This window comes from Hippocampus comes, unplaced genomic scaffold (genome assembly GCF_001891065.2).
Source record: "Hippocampus comes isolate QL1 unplaced genomic scaffold, H_comes_QL1_v1.1 scaffold173, whole genome shotgun sequence".
NCBI lineage: Eukaryota > Metazoa > Chordata > Actinopteri > Syngnathiformes > Syngnathidae > Hippocampus > Hippocampus comes.
The window spans coordinates 120726-137158 of NW_017805223.1; the positions used below are offsets into that span (position 1 = coordinate 120726).

The 16433-nt window shown below is 48.4% G+C and overlaps 1 protein-coding gene across 1 annotated transcript in view; it reads left to right on the forward strand.

Moving 5' to 3' along the window:
- The first annotated feature begins 2160 nt into the window (after window positions 1-2160).
- The window catches only part of LOC109515454 (anion exchange protein 3-like), a 20824-nt gene continuing 6551 nt past the window's right edge, over window positions 2161-16433 (forward strand). Inside the window, exons 1-14 of the mRNA XM_019869247.1 lie at window positions 2161-2238; window positions 2566-2746; window positions 2949-3187; window positions 3998-4176; window positions 4479-4711; window positions 7968-8113; window positions 8383-8563; window positions 8974-9109; window positions 12876-13059; window positions 13767-13872; window positions 14473-14657; window positions 14837-15056; window positions 15141-15356; window positions 15995-16143. Of these exons, the coding sequence (XP_019724806.1) occupies window positions 2185-2238; window positions 2566-2746; window positions 2949-3187; window positions 3998-4176; window positions 4479-4711; window positions 7968-8113; window positions 8383-8563; window positions 8974-9109; window positions 12876-13059; window positions 13767-13872; window positions 14473-14657; window positions 14837-15056; window positions 15141-15356; window positions 15995-16143 (2409 nt within the window). The 5' untranslated portion in view covers window positions 2161-2184. The remainder of the gene's footprint in view (window positions 2239-2565; window positions 2747-2948; window positions 3188-3997; window positions 4177-4478; window positions 4712-7967; window positions 8114-8382; window positions 8564-8973; window positions 9110-12875; window positions 13060-13766; window positions 13873-14472; window positions 14658-14836; window positions 15057-15140; window positions 15357-15994; window positions 16144-16433) is intronic.

A 16433-nucleotide genomic window follows, 5' to 3' on the forward strand; every position in this document is an offset into this window, starting at 1 on the left:
GGCGTTCTCGTTTTCCTACGTTTATCACAGGGGGGGGGGGGGGGGGGCAGCCTGCTGTTTACTCATGCAGATGAGCTCGAGTCCGCAAGCTCCCAAACAGGAGCGGGTGACTCGGCGCCAAAGAAGATGTTGCTGGAGTGATGCTGCGAGGCATTATGCGGTCGCGCCGAAACTTCCAGAAGGAATTCGCACGGTGACGACACCTGTCGTCGCGGGATGTGTCGAGCTAATGTCCGATATCTGACCTCACATTAGCCGTATCGGCATGGCTATTGTTCTGTGTCTCGCTCGTGAAGTGGCGACCGCCTTTTTAACTGTACGTCTTTGAAAGCGTCATTGATCTCGCTCCTGTCATACCAACCCGACAGCATCTGCGCGGAGATGCGGGCATCTCTTTGTTTCCGGTGTCTTTATTTTCCATCCATAACGGCGTGATGGATTACATTTCGTTCCATCGAGCAACGGTGACAGGCCAATTTTAATTGGCTAACGCGCAGTTGTGTACCTTAAGAGAGGGGCGGGGGGCGGGGGAGGGGACACTTGGCACTCCGGCATCTCTTGTTCCTTGTCACCTGATCCCAAACTTTTGGATCTTGGCTGTCTTTGTACACTTTTTTTCCCCCGCTGGCTCGCGCTTCTTCAAGATAGTCGCCGCAAAACGCTGAACAACCCACAATGGAAGTACAGTCAAGAAATCAGCGACACAAACACAAAACAACGTGAAGGGTGATATGGCGAGGCAGCGGTCGTCATGGTAACAAAAAGATGTGCTCTTCATTTGCGTTGAGACAGCGAAAGAAAAAAAACCTTGTGAGTGTGACAAACGACTGTTCGGCAGTGCTGCATGCCGGGGACTGTTTTCATTTGTGAAAACAAAAGGACTTCACGAATAAAATCGGCATTGGCCAATAATGGCCGCGCGAACGCATTCTGTTTGGTTCTTGCTGCATTTGTGCACTCGGGTGCCTGTCAACGTCTTGTCGGCAGGGAAACAAAAAAAGAAGGACGAGCTCATAAGAAGTGAGGCCGATGGTTTTTCTGTGATAGTGGGGAAAACCAGCTCAAAGTGGGTCAACATGTTTGGTTTGACTCGATGTCTTGTTTGCCTCAAGCGCACACCCCAATTCTGCGACGTCGCTCCTGACGTCCCTTGCTCAAGGTTTGGCACTGATTTCGCAGTCCACGCACGGATGAAAATAACACTTCTTGTCACGCCGCAAAACGGTTCCGGCGTGATGAGGCACCAAATGGGTTCAATTAAAAATGGTCATCAGAGGGAGAAGAGCTGGAACCACCGCCATCAAGTGATGCAACGTCTCAGCACGAACATCGATGGAATATTTCATCATATCGTTTGGCTTTAAATCTTGTATTTGGCCTTTATTTTCTTGTGTGTTTGTAACGGTGTGTGTGAAGCACATTGAGTTACCTTTTGTATGAAATCCGCGACCTAAATAAAGCGGCCTTGCCTCGCCTCGCCGACTGATGTGGCCTTCGTGATGAGTGTATTTCTGTTCTGTTGTGTTCTTGCGTTTCAACGTGCAAATGGAATATTTTCATCATGGTAAACATCCATTGGTCCATTTTCCAATCGGCTTCTCCTCAGGAGGGTCGCGGGCGTACCGTAGCCTGTTGTAGCCGTCTTCGGGCAGTAGGCGGGGGACACACCTCAACTAATGGTTGTCCGTCAATGTGTGCCTTGGCGACCGGTGTGCGGTGGCCCCCGCCTACTGCCCGGACAGGCGGAGGCACTCCAGCACGCCCGCGAACCTTTGTGAGGATGAACGTCTCAGATCGTGGCTTGGAGGTGATTTGGGGGAGCCATCCGCATTTGTCCATCTTGCCTTTCATATGTTGTACATTTGGGATGTCTTCCTGCGTCTCGTGACAATGACGCAAGTGTTTGATTGTCGCGCAGGTGATGCCAGCCCAAAAGCTTCCTGGGTGGCCGGCTGTGAAAGAGAAGGGCTGAACGGCGCTCCTCCTCCCTCAGGTTCCCGTGCTTGTCCAGCCCCGCCCAGCTCAGCCCAGCCCAGCCCAGCCCAGCGCCACTTCCCTTGCCCTGCAACTGCGCCGTTTCCACCCAGCCTCGCCCCCACAGCAGTCGCCAACTTGGTTCACCCCCCCGGCGCCCTTGCCGCAAACGGTCCGCCCCCCCGCCCCCTTGGTTGAGGGCCAAATCCGATGGCTACAGGTGGTCACGCCCCTGAGATTGACGTTTTGAGCAACCCGCATCAGGTAAAATTCAAGTTCTCGTGAAATGCGTTTGGGAATAACTTTTGGAATTTGGTTGCGCACTTCACTGACAAAGTGTATTCGAAATTGGGAATGAATGCTGACAAACTGAGCCCGGACTGAAATGTTGAGGGCGCCAGATTGGGCTTAACGACAGAGGTACGTTTGACAAAAAGACATTAAGAAAAAAAAAAAAATCAAATGTCAGTTGGTGGTCTTTTTCAGTTTGTGATGAAAATGTCAGAAAGGAACAGATGGCTTTTCACAGTAGGTGGTGCTAGCGCACTAAATGTTCAGGCTCAACTTGATTTGAATAGATTTATTCCCCAGGCCAGGCAGGATGAAGACAACGAGGAAGAATCCTTGGCTGTCAACCAGAAAGAAGGGGAAGAGGAGGAGGACGACTGGGAGACGGAGCTTTCTGTCAAGTACTTTGCCGACATCCTGCGCGACTCGGCATCCACCAGTGGAGGCCGGATGGGCCCAAACTACACAGAAAAAGATTTTGAGTGTAGGTGCACATGACTGCGTGGGAAATGCGTTGCCATTCCGTCCTGTTTTGCCGTCGTGATTTTTCTGGGCTCGGCTGCGATTTGGCTTCAGCGCATCCAAATCTGATTTATGATATGAGAGAAAATGAGCGGAGGGATAATTCCGTCTTGGGTCTGTTTGGATGACTGCCTAACACGCGTTTGTCATTCCTCTGAATCCAGATCACAGGCACACAATTCATCACATCCACCACCCGCTCTCCACGCGCTTGCCCGTAACGCAGTGTTTCCGCAAGAGGGCGCACGGCGCCGAGCGCAGGCGCAAAAAGAAGCGAAAGAAAAGGAAGACGTCCCTGCCGCCCTCCGACGTGACGCCCACCATCCACGAAGTAGACGAGGAGGAGGCCCAGTCTGAAATCGAAAGGCGGGTGGACGCCGAGCTGCCCGGCAAGCAAGCGCAGGTAATATAAGATGAGAAAGACGGAAGGAGATTTTGGGCAGCTGGGGCTCCCGACCCACATTTGATCGATGGTCATTCGTTAATCGAGTCCAAAATTGTCAAAATGTCAAACATGTAAATTGGAGGTGTCCAACCTATGGCCCGGGGGCCATGTTGCGGCCGGTCGTCCATTTTTGATCGATTAAAAATGACGTTTGACACGGCCCACAGGGCTAGTTAAAAAAAAATTAGAACAAGGTCTGATTCGTGATCGTGTCACGTTGATCAGTCTCACATGGTCAACTTACTACAGTTTGCTCTTGTTTTGGCGAATGAGTGTGGCGACGGGATTCGGCTCCTGTTCGATGCAGGCGTGGATCTCGTGGAGTGAGATGCAGGGCCGTTGGCTGCCCTCAAATCAAGAAAAAAATTGCCTTATCACCTTGGAAAGAAATGAAAAAGTTTGGACACCCCTAATGTAAAAGTGGTTTGTGTTTCTTCGCTACAAGGTTCACTTACTGGGTTGGTCTGTAACGTATAAGAAAAGCAGACCAAAACAACCCACATTTGGCTGTTTTCCAAAGTAAACGCATCTGTTTGCCAATCTGTTGTTTTGCTTCGACGCAAAGGATCAGTCGGAGAGGCAGAGCAATTTCAAAACCACCGCAAAATGGTTCAAAACGATTCGTTCTCAAAATAGCCGCCGATGAAGCAATGAATTGCCGTGCCTCAAAAACAGAAGCTCCTTGACTGACCGTAACTGAACTTGTGTGGATGAGTTCATTTGGCCCCCGTTGCATCCCTCTCACCTCCATCTCATCCTTGTTCTCAGTTTAGTTTGGAGAGCCAAGAGCGCTTGGAAGAAGCTCTTCCAATCGACACCGTCCACACGGAAAATGAAGAGCGGCGCCGGGCCCAGAAACATATTCCGACTCTCAACGGGGATCTTCGCTCTGGACAAAACGACGTCATCGAACACCACGAGGACGAGGAAAAGGAATCCTGCGACAGGTCGGCTCACGTACCGTTCTTGTGCTGTTGGCTTGGCGCCGAAGGCTGCCGTGGTCATTTGAACTCATTCGCTGCCAGCCCAGTCAAAATGGATGTCGAGAGCCGTCAACGGCAGTGAATGAGATCATCATGGCGACGACAACGACGATGCCATTTCTGTCAAAAATACTGCCGGGTCCCTCACTATGGCAGTGAATGAGATCATCATGGCGACGACAAGACATTGCCATTTCTGTCAAAAATACTGGCGGGTCCCTCACTCTGTCTCTTCTCTTCTGAAATCCCGCCGTTTTCCTTGTCAGCATCAGCCCAGGACGCGCGTCCCCCGCCACCGCCGCCGCCGCGACGCCGAGCTGGTTCTGTCGAAGGCCCGCCCACCACCGCGCCGCAGGCGCCCAGCGGTGCAACTACGACCTGAGGGAGCGGATTTGCATCGGCAGCATGACGGCAGCGGAGAACGCCGTCTATCGACGGGTGCCGACCGACGAAGCCGAGGCCCGGATGTTGGCCACCGTCGACTTGGATGGCATGAAAAGTGAGTGAGGCGGAACGGAGGCCCGTTTGTTTTGGGATCGTCCAACTCAGTGTTGCCCGACCTTCCAAACCCAAAGAGATAAAAATGACCTGCTCTCCATTTCCTCACATTTACCTCGTTTTGGCGATCGCTGAGAACATTAGAGCTGCATCACAAGCTCGGATGTTTTTTTTTTTTAATCAGAAATACCTTTTAGGCGTACGTCTATCACATACGAACAAACTAAAACAACAATAATGGTACACAGAGTAAAAATCTGCGTGGTTCAAAAATTCCTATTCAGAGCACAATTTCAGTTTATTGATTTGTACTCGTCAAAGGTAAAATGACATCTGCTGGTTCGGATTTAAATAAGCAAAGTGAATTGGTAGTGAGTATTTTCACTTCATCACCAAAGTCTTTATTCTGCTGTTGCTGAAAGAGGAAACAGTGACCTCTACAGGTCATATTCAGTATTACATTCATTTCATTTTGGGATTTCTTTCTGTCTTTTCGTTATTTTTTTTCACCTCTGACATGGCTTAATTTCCTCAAGCATGACAAAATGCATCCTAGTTGTTTTGATTGGAAAATATTTCATATGGATGGTGGTTCCAATGATACGGACTTGTGGCTTTAATTGGAGAGCTCTTTGCAAATCACAATCATCATAATCATGGTAGGGAGGCACAATGGATGACGAGTTAGCACATCCACCTCACAGTGAAGGGGTTTTGAGTTCAAATCCGGCGCCGGCCTTCCTGGGTGTAGTTTGCATGTTCTCCCCGTGCGTATGCGGCTTTTCTCTGGGTACTGAGAATTTGTGGGGGATCACTGCAGTTTAAATCCAAACATGTTGTATAATTAATGGCTGATGTAAATAATGATTTTTAAAAAATCACAATGACACAATATGGAATTAATCCAGCATTAAACCACAAAGCAAGTTCAGTGACAAAAGCAAGAGAGCGTGAGAAAGTAGAAAGCTGCATTGACGTTACACCGACAAAGAAAGAAAACAGATGAAAGCATGTTCGCGGCGTACGCGGTAAAGGGGGCGGTCATTAACTCAGCCTGCAGTCGATTCCCCTTCACCGGCGACCCTGCCTCTGGCCTTTCCTGCTTTACCAGACTGGAGTAATCATTGACTGCGTAGAAACACAAAACAGGCCTACTAAAATCACAGCTGCCGGCTAGTGATGCTTCACGGTGACAGGCCGTGCATGCCGCTGCAACCCGGGCTTTCCGTTCTCCGGTGAATTCAAGTCCTTCCAGAAGATCGGACCAAAGGTTCAGGTGAAAAGTTCACAACATTCACAACGCAACATCCAGGAACGGTAAAAACCAATGGCCACGAATTGTTGCGCCACCCTTTGCAGACGTTTTTGTCACAATCGAGTAGGATTTGTTGAGCCAAACCTGCACGCGAACGTGAAACGTTCAAGAACTCAATCCCGAGAAAAAAAACACGACCACAAAAGGCCATCCCGAAATAACAACTCCGTGCACAGAGGTAACCGAGCTGGAAAAAAAGAGGTGGACAGAGCCACCGTAGAAGGAAGGCACCAGCGCCGCGAAACAAACAAGACAAAATCATGGTAGAAGTGCACAAAACCAAGGAACACAACTTGGAAAGGTTCCGCCCACCAGCGCCCCAGAAATCAACATTGGAGAGAAGAGAAAATGACGTCACAATCAGGGAGAAAGACACAATGTGTCATGAGGATTTTCCACATCTTAAGAGACAGGAAGTCAGGCCTTGGAACAGTTTTGGGTTGTTCTGCGTGTGAGGTGAGTCTCAGGGGGAAAGAACATCACACGCCTCAAGATGGCGTTCCTCTACCAATCTCCAAACATATCTCTCCCCCCGCCGCCCCCTCGAATCGTAATGCAGTCTACCAATGACAACATGACATCTTCTACTCTGATTCACTCTGCATCGATCATTGCTGCACAGCCTCAAAATCAATAGCCCGTGGACGAAACCCAAAACAAGAGTGGCGTGGCAGGCAGTGCAATTCAGTTGTCACAAAGAAGACCACGCCTGTTCTGCCCTTTGCCGCGGTGGCCAAAGTAAACGTTTTACCAGCGGTGCTCGCTCTCCTCGCGCTCCTCTGACCGCGGTTCCAGGGACGTGTCTTCTGACTCCCAGATTTGACTTTGCTTCGCTTTGCTTTTACGGTACATCCAATGTGGACTCGTGACTTGCGATCCAGGCAAGGCACCGCAGTTGAAAAGAGTTGGCAGCCCCTGGATGAGCAGTGAGCCCACCGGGAGAGGGGAGGACAGGAGGAGGTACCAGCCGCGGAGATGACGGATCTCGACGGACAAGACAACCAGGCCGACGAGGAGCGCGATGGTGCCGCGCGCCGGTGTAGCGTCCGTCGAGGCTCGGGCAGTCCGGAGCGGCGGCAAACCGAGCGCCGCGGCTCGCTGTCCATCGTGGAAGGCTTGGAAGACTTTGAGGAGTTTGTTTTCGATTTTGACGACTATGACTTGCTCGAGTCCATCCACACTCAACTGGGCTCTCCGGTCGAATCGATCCGTAAGTAGTTGGGAGAACTTTTCACGGCGTTAGTTCTCAACCTAACATTTTTTTTAGCAAGCTTATGATTGGATTTCTATGCACATAAGCAGCGGGTGTGAGTTTCCATTGCTTCTCCATAATGCTATGGGGCAGATGTCAAAGAGGACCACGTTGGCACATGCGATTTATTGAGTGCATTGACAAGCCGCTGGAGCGCCGATGCCGTTTCCTGTGTTTCCATTGATCTGCTGGCCTCCATTTGGCTTTGGGCTCAGCTACAGCTGGAGCGGAAAGTCATTTCATTGACAATCACTCTGGCCACTTCTGCTATTTCTGTCCACATTTTTGGTTTAAATGAGGGGTGCCCAAGTCCACTCCTCGACAGCCCCTGGTCGGCGTGTTTTCGATGTGTCCCTCTTCCAACACGCCTGATTCCAATGATCAGGATTGTTCTCATGCTTCTTAGAGCTTGCTGATCATTGGAATCAGGTGTGTTTTCTCCAGGTACACCGATTTCCTCCCACATTCCCAAAACATGTACGGCAGGTTAATGGAAGTCGAGAGAGAGCAAATGCTTGTTTGTTTCTGTGTGCCCTGCGATGGGCTGCCAACGAGTTGACAGAAGACAGCTGCAATAGGCTCCGGCATGCCACCGAGCCTTGTCAGGATAAGCGGATCAACGGATGGATGGATCATAAGAACCCTGTTGGCAAGATGATATGCTGATGAAAAGGTGTCGGCTTCCTGCAGGTCACAGATTTGAAGACAACCCCGGAGTGAGACGCCACTTGGTGAAGAAGTCGTCCCGCTTTCAGGTCGGCCGTAGCAGCAACTCTTCCACGCCACTGTCCAGCCTGAAGAAGAAGAAACGAGCGTCGGACAAGAAGACTCATGAGGTTTGTGGCGTACTCACTCTCAGTCTTTTTTGTGTGTGTGCATTTTGCTAGGCAAGTACAGACACTGACGCTATTACGAAGGATTTATCCGACTTCATTATGACTTGCATCAACCATCGTGATTTGAACTTGCTTGGGGGGGGGGGGGGGACAGGGGACTCGTCTTGATATGTTTCAGACTTGCACATGCTGCATGTGATCTAATCCCACCTCTAATGTCCAGCCATGTCATCTGTACTGATGACATCTCCTCTTGGCTTCACCTCCAGCTGTTTGTGGAGCTCAATGAGCTGATTGTGGAGAAGGACCATGAAATGCGCTGGAAAGAGCGCGCCCGCTGGATCAAGTTCGAGGAAGATGTCGAGGAGGAGACGGACCGCTGGGGCAAGCCTCACGTGGCTTCGCTCTCTTTTCGCAGCCTACTGGAGCTTCGCCGCACTATCACGCACGGTAAAGGGACTCTTGCAGCATCTGTCCAAATCACAGCTCATTGTGTAATTAAAATCGACAAGGGTTAGTTCAAAAAAATATATATACAAGTAAAGAAACTCACTGGCAGCATGGTGGACAAGTGGAGTATTTGAGTTCTGATTTTGGGAGTTGCATGTTCAGGTCAGTGAAGACTAAACAGTCTGTAGGTATGAATGTAGATGTGCAAGAGTTATTCCATTCGTCGACATCTAATCGATTATCAAATAACTCAATAACAATGTATACATCCTGTATATGACCCGGAAGTGCTGAATGGCCTAACTAGTGCTTCAGCGTCGGTGGGCAATAAGCCTCCGCTACATTCCACCTCCTCCACTGCTGCCATTGGAGAACCCCAGAACGTCATATCTGACACGAATGTTTCCAAGGTGCAATCCTTCTGGACCTGGAGCAGAACTCTCTTCCGGGAATTGCCCACTTGGTGGTGGAGACCATGATCATCTCCGATCAAATTCGAGCTGAAGACAGATCCTGCGTTCTGAGAGCTCTGCTGCTCAAACACAGGTTGGTAACCAAGCCCTTTCTACGATACTGTAGTTCTGGCTCATGCTGGACTTGGAACAGTTCAACAGTTGTGAAAAATCACAATAACGATAAGAATAAAATACCGTACATAGCAGATATGCCACCCTCCTCGCTCACCAAATGCTAGCTCGAGAATATCTTTGTCGCGGTCATGCTAACTGGCCGAATTGTATAGCTGGGGGTGTCCGCAGACCGCAACGATCATCTCCTCCTCCGTTGTGCCCTCAAATGTGGTCAGAAATCTCATCTCGTGTGTGTGACGCTGTGTGAGACGTAGTGCATCCCGAAGCCCGATTGGCTGCCGCGAGGCGAAGCGCGTAAAAAAAGTTCCATTCATTTAACTTTGGCAAACAGACGAAAGGCTGACGCCTCTCCAAAGGCGTCAAACGCCACACCCCGCACGCCTCCGCGCCTTCACCGCGCAAACTTCATGGACTTCACTTTCAATCGCTCCGCCGGAAATGCTCGCAAGAGATTTGGTGTGCACGTAGCGTAAGAATTGGGGTTAGCCTCGCCTACCCTACCCCAAGGGTCATTTCTTGATGAACTCTTCCCCACCATCATCCCACTTGGAAGTTTTCACAACCATAAAGCCTGGAATTGATTGCATGAGTGCTGTGTTGAAAGTCGTACGGCCAAGGGATACGGCCACATACCACGAGAAATAACACATCATCTCAGTGACTGTAAGTGCAGCCGATGGCCATTTGTTCCCGAGTGAACTGAACCGTCTCGAGATTGACATTGTAATCTTGTTACAATACCGCAATACAACTTGAAGCTCGAGCAGCCTAAAATGGACGTTCCTTGTCGAGCGTGTTGGTCTTGGCTTTGTTCATGACACCTTGAACAGCTTCCCATCATAAGCAATCAGTGCGCCGTGAGTCTGGCTGAGAATTTGATCCCGAAACTTCACTCATAATCCCCACCCGCAGTGTCCATCTGTGGTCTTCCAGCCTTGGCCCGCCAGAAGCGTTCATTGGATGGCAGCCTTCGTAATCTCCAACCTTCATCTGGATGATTTATTTATTTATTTTTTCAACTTCAATTGTACTCATTTTTCTCAGACTCTTTCAATGGCAGCAGTTAACGTATGTACGACGACACACGACAAGATCCAAGCTCCCGTCTTCCTTATTCTTCTGGTTTTGGTGTTCGAAAAAGGCTGACACAGGGAGAGCCGCAGAGGGAATTTCCAGAATGTTAGCGTTTAACAAGACTTGGCTCATCATCTGAACTTTCCTGCGGCTGACAAGGCTGCAGATGTTGAAGCTGTACCGTGCTTGTGCCCGGTTAGAAAAGCCAAACACCATTCTCGATGGTGCTTGGCGGAAGGCAGCCGTGGCCTCGTGATACTCGTTAATTCTGAACACACCAACGTACTTTGCAATCCAATAGACATCGGCACCCCAACCCCCCACCCCGAATGTACCCACTCTAATGTTCCTTCTAATTTTCCATGTGTGTGAGTGTTCACACAAACTCCCCGAGCATCCCTTGGGCCACGTCGTGCGACATCAGACATGCACACGGCGGCCAAAAACAGTTTCACCCCTGTCCAAAACCCGAGATCAAAAAAAGTTACACGATGTCCATAAGTAACAACAACATTCAAGACATTTGTGACTCGAACAAATATCAGCCCTCGTTTGTCATTTGAGCATGTACAATGGGGTCTCCATGAAATCTGGAACAAGATGGTCCCACATTGCCCACTCATAAATAATGGAAAACTTCACAAATTGTCATCTGCAAACTAAGCTGCATCTTACGTTCATAAAACTAGCTAAAACCATCTGTCATAGCGGAAATATCTTCCATTTTTGTCTTGGTCAATTAATACCATGAATGAGCTTCAGGATTCATTTTGAAATATATTCATTTTTGGTATTGCTGTGTGTCCATATCGAAGAAGGAAGGTCAAAAAGTGGTTTCCTATTCCATTTTACGCAAACGTAGTGACTTTTTTTCCTATGTTGCATGCAAGAAACGCTCCGTATATTAAAAAAAAAAACCGAAAACTAAAACCAATAGAACCTCAAATAAGACAAAGGGTTTTTGAAAAATCTAAAAAAATAAAATAAAAACCTGCTCATAAAAAGTAAGTGAATTAAAAAAAAAAAAAGAAAAAAAAGGTCAAAACGAAACAAAAACGAGCTCTACTGAAGGGTTTCCTATTCCATCTTACGCAAACTTGGTGACTTTTTTTCCAATGTTGCATGCAAGAAACGCTCCATATATTAATACAACTAAAACCAATAGAACCTCAAATAAGACAAAGCGTTTTTGAAAAATCTAAAAAAATAAAAATAAAAAAACCTGCTCATAAAAACTAAGTGAATTAAAAAAGAAAAAAAAAAGGTCAAAACGAAACAAAAACGAGCTCTACTGAAAAATCTCAAACGATCATCACCTTGATTCTGATTTAGCCAATGAGCCGGCACAAATTTGGGCATACAAAGGTAATTTCGGTCTGGAATTTCTCAGTGGATGGTCGCATGCCGTTTGGCAGGACATGACAGCTTGTTAACGTGTCTCGAATGTCATCAACGTGACAGTCCTGAGCTCTCCCAAAGGCCCTCCTGCCTTTTGACTTCGACCTATGCCGAAGAAATACGAAAAAAACAAAACAAAAAAAAAAAACAACCCGCAGGGGAAATTGATTCGATGTATAGATTTGAAGGATTACGTAATGAAAATACATTAACCACATGGATGCTGTCAAAAGGAACGAGCGGGGACGGAAACAACACACGCCAGTCCAAATGCAACAGCTGAGTTCAGGGGAACATGTCACTTGTGTCGTACAAAACGCAGGCATTTTGCTTGCCAACTATTTCCTGGATGCCTGCCCCGAGTGGCTCATTCAGAAAGGGCTTTTGGAGAATTGCGTCGCCCTAATTGAGCTGAGCGCAGCGGCTGAGCGTACGCGCAAAGCGGCGGCGCGACCAACGCGACTCCAATGAAGGCGCCCTGCCAAAAATTCCAAGTGGGCCGTCGTGCGGTCATTGTCAGCCTTTCCACGTAAATTCCCGGCATAGCGCTGGCAGCGTCCGCAGGGGAAAGCAAGCCTCCGTCATTGCGCTCATTATGAGACTGACATCAGATTTACAACGTGGAAAGAAACACATCGAGATGCCGTTAGCGTTTGGCCGCCCGCGCGCTCGCTCGGCCCACTTGAAAGAGTCGTCAGGAACGGCTCGGGCGCCATTTCTCTTTGACTGTTCCGCCTCCTTTTCGTCAAGAATTTGTTTTGTCCAAGTCTGGTACCATCACACCGGACCATGTGGTCCTCATGAGTCGGGGTGGCTGATGTCAACATTGGAAACGGCGGATGGCAATCAATTTGAGATGACATGGGAGGGAGGGAAACATTCTTGTGACACTTGCGGTTCACTATTCACACGAAACGCTAGTTGTAAGTTTTGTTTTTATTTTATCTTGCTGGGGAACTTATTCCCTCGCTTCCCCCCCCCCCGCCCCCCCCGAAAAAAATCTCAGCTTTTGGTTGCTTTTTATGAAATGCCCTGAGAAACCATCAAAGCACTGTCTGACAAGGAATCGGTGCCAAGGAAGTACGTTGAAGTGATCCATCTCAACTGAGTTGTCAGTGGAAGTTTGTAAGACTCTTCTGGTGCATTTTTTTTTCTTCCCAAATTCAACCATCTGTAAATTGTTAGTAAAGGCATCGCAAACGGCTAACTCTCAACCCCCATCTTTCTTTCTTTCTTTTTTTTTTTTTAAGTCATCCAAGTGACATGAAGCATCGCTTTCACCGGCACCACTCATCAAGCAGTCTTCACGGCAGTGTCAATCCCACCCGCGTCCAGGACACCAGCCTGCCCCTTGTCGCCGAAGAAATGGAAGAGCACCAGGATGGCAAAGGACCCCTCTACGACCCCAAACAAGACGTCTTTGTCAGTCTATTTGTAAGTTGCCTCGACGTACTCTCCCGAATGGCCCCAGTGGAACTCTGTAGATCGGTGGTGACCAAACTATGGCTCGGGGGTCATTTGTGGGCCCCTGTCCGTCTTTCAGCGCCCCGGCTCATTTGTCGAAGAAAACCAATGCAATCATTTCATATTGTATACAGCATACAATATACATACATACATACATGCATACATACTGCGTACATAGCTTCTAGAATATATTGTATATGCTGTAGTAGCCATATATGGTCTCTGCATATGTACTAATAGGCTCACAGCCCAATGCTTGAGCCAAGGGAAGTGTCAAAGCGGCTAGAAAGAAGTCGAAACATTGCAGGCAGATACCACATCATCCACTTGCAGTTGGATTTTTATTTTATATTTTTGTTTTTTTTTTTGTCATAGCCTTCAAGTCCCTTCGGGAGACTTGAAAGTCAACTCGAAATGCTCACATGTTGCTGAGGTGTCCGCCGAAGAAGTCAGACGGCCCGTTTGACCACATCCGTTGAATTACTTTTCCGAGTCGACACACCGGCACTCGTTTGAAGGCCTCGTGACGCGGCGACTGCAAATTTGGAATGCTCTCGATGATGTACAATGTTGGTGTTTATTCGTCGGAATGTGTTTTAAATTCACAGGGGCTGGACCTGTTGCTCAGAACATTCAAGCGGCTAATCTATGTCTCCAACTGTTCTTCCCCCAAGAAATCTCTCCATCCCGTATCTCCCGAGAGCCATCCGGCGGCCGCCAGATCTTTGAAACTTCTGGCCAAGATACCAAGAGATGCCGAAGCAGTCATTGTTTTAGTCGGTAAGCGTTTGGACCAAAATGCCGCTTCATTTGTTTTTTTGGCCTTTCATATTGCCTCAAAAAAAGACAAAGATTAGTCAACGCATGCCTTCATTATCAACGGTCGACGTCAGCTTGGATTTATTCACGCCAGCTTTTGCTGGTTTCTGTCTAGTCTTTTATCAACTCAAGCTTTTGCAGCAGCTTCACTCTCCTGTTGGGTCGGTTTCTTCCCAGCGATGTTCACGGTTTATTGAGACACATTCTATCTACCTGTGGAGAAAACGCATTTCGGCCGCTCGTACCCGAGAGATCTCGTTCTTTCGGTCACGCCTACCCCAGCTCGCGACCAGAAGTGAGGGCGGGAACGTAGATCAACCGCTAAATCGAGAGCTTTGCCTTCAGTTGAATTGTAAATTGATGTTGTCTATTTATTTATTTATTTTTTCAATCAAAGCAAAAACACAAGGCTGGCAGAATACGCAGGGGGAGGTATTTGAAATGAGAGCTTCAGACCTCAAGAACAACAAAACATCCAAGTTGGATAGGATTTGAAGTCACAGCAAAGCCAAGTAAATAGACAAAGAATCTTGCTGGAACATGCATTTTGTGTCCTGGCAGGCTGCGTTGAATTCCTGGAGCAGCCGGCCATGGCTTTCGTACGGCTGAACGAAGCCGTGCTTCTGGAGTCGGTTTTAGAGGTCCCGGTTCCAGTTCGCTTTATTTTTGTCCTGCTTGGACCCAGTCAGTCCAACGTGGACTACCACGAGATTGGACGCTCCTTCTCAACGCTCATGTCTGACAAGGTGTGAAACATTCCCAGGTTCTCACGGTTTTCAGTCCAGACACTCTCCGGTAAATTCAGGATCTCATTTTCCCGAGATTCAAGAAAAACAGTATTTCCGAGAGTCCGTCGAAATACTGACAATACCATCATTTCATGTTCTTTTGTCATCGAACGGTCTTGTATGTTTGTGCGTTTCAGAACTTCCACGAAGTGGCTTATTTCGCCGACAACAGACAAGATCTCCTCAACGGTATCAACGAATTCCTGGACTGCAGCATTGTCATTCCGCCCTCCGACGTGGAAGGCAAAGACCTGCTGAAGACCGTGGCCGACTTCCAGAAGCAGATGCTGCGCAAGCGCAAGGAAAGGGAGCTGAAGAAGCACCACTCGTCGTCCGGCATGGAGCAGAACAACAAAGGTAAGCTTTCAAATGTCATCTGTCAGAAGACGCGCTGATGGGAAAGAAAAAAGAAAAAGAAAACTCGTCACATCCTCCATCCAGACATGATTCAAGAGGAGGAGGAGGAGGGCGACCAAGAGATTGACCCACTCATGCGTTCGGGGATTCCTTTCGGAGGTTTGATCCACGATATTCGACGTCGCTACCCCAACTACGTCAGCGACTTGAAAGATGCTGTGGACATGCAATGCGTCGCTGCTGTTATCTTCATTTACTTTGCTGCGCTGTCGCCCACCATAACCTTTGGAGGCTTGCTAGGTGAGGCACCTTTACAACACATGGACGAGTCCCGAATCAACTCCAATGGGGTACTAATTGTACTTTTGCCAAAAAACACATCAGAGTCCACAAAAATGAAAAATCCAATTGGATCATAATGGCAAGTGGAGTGCACTTAAATAGAGCTTTATCCACACCATATGTTGTCCGGAGCGCTGTAACCACGCCCCATATTTGCTTTTTTTGGAAAACATATTTAAATGTGCGCCGACGCGCTAATATACAGCTGCCTCAACCTACGGAAAGATTTCCCTTTGTAGTTTCAAACAACTTCCTTTAACCTCCAGAATCCCTCGCTGTACCCAGACTGGCAGCAAAACCCCAGAGGTTTTTTCTGCTTTTTGTCAAGTTTTTAATCCATCCGTGATCTGTCATAGCAGCTGGCTAGCGCTAAGCCAACCCCTTCGTGCTAGGTCACAGGCCAGCAACAAAAGTCATAACAAAGGCATTAATACACTGCATAGATGGGATTTAGGAACTGATTGCTGGCCTTTCAGACATTTTTGGGAGAATTCAACATGTCAGTTTGTTCCTGAGAGACATAATTGCCGTTCTTGAGAAACAAACCTAGCAAGAGTTGAACAGGTGTTATGGCTCCTTTGCGCCTTCCCATGCAGGGGAGAAAACAGAGGGCATGATGGGAGTGACGGAGCTGATTGTTTCCACCGCGACACTCGGAGTTATCTTCTCACTCCTGGCCGGTCAGCCTCTTCTCATCATCGGATTCTCGGGACCTTTACTGGTGTTTGAGGAAGCGTTTTACAAGGTAGTACACACCTCGATCCATTCTCTGCGAAAGCTGTGTGAACCTGGTCGCTCGGGTGGAGAGGTCTTTTCCAAAATGAGAAGAAAGACAAATCAGCTGTGTGAGGAATTTCTAGATGACCCCCCCCACACACACACACACACCCACATGACCACCCCCCCATGCGAGTGCCCCGCAGCCTCGTCAAGGGAAAATACCCACAGAGGAATTCCCCCAACCAATGTGATGGGGCCGGCGCTGATTTATGTCCAATTTTTCTCACGAGGGAGGGCAGATGGCGCGGGGGTTGG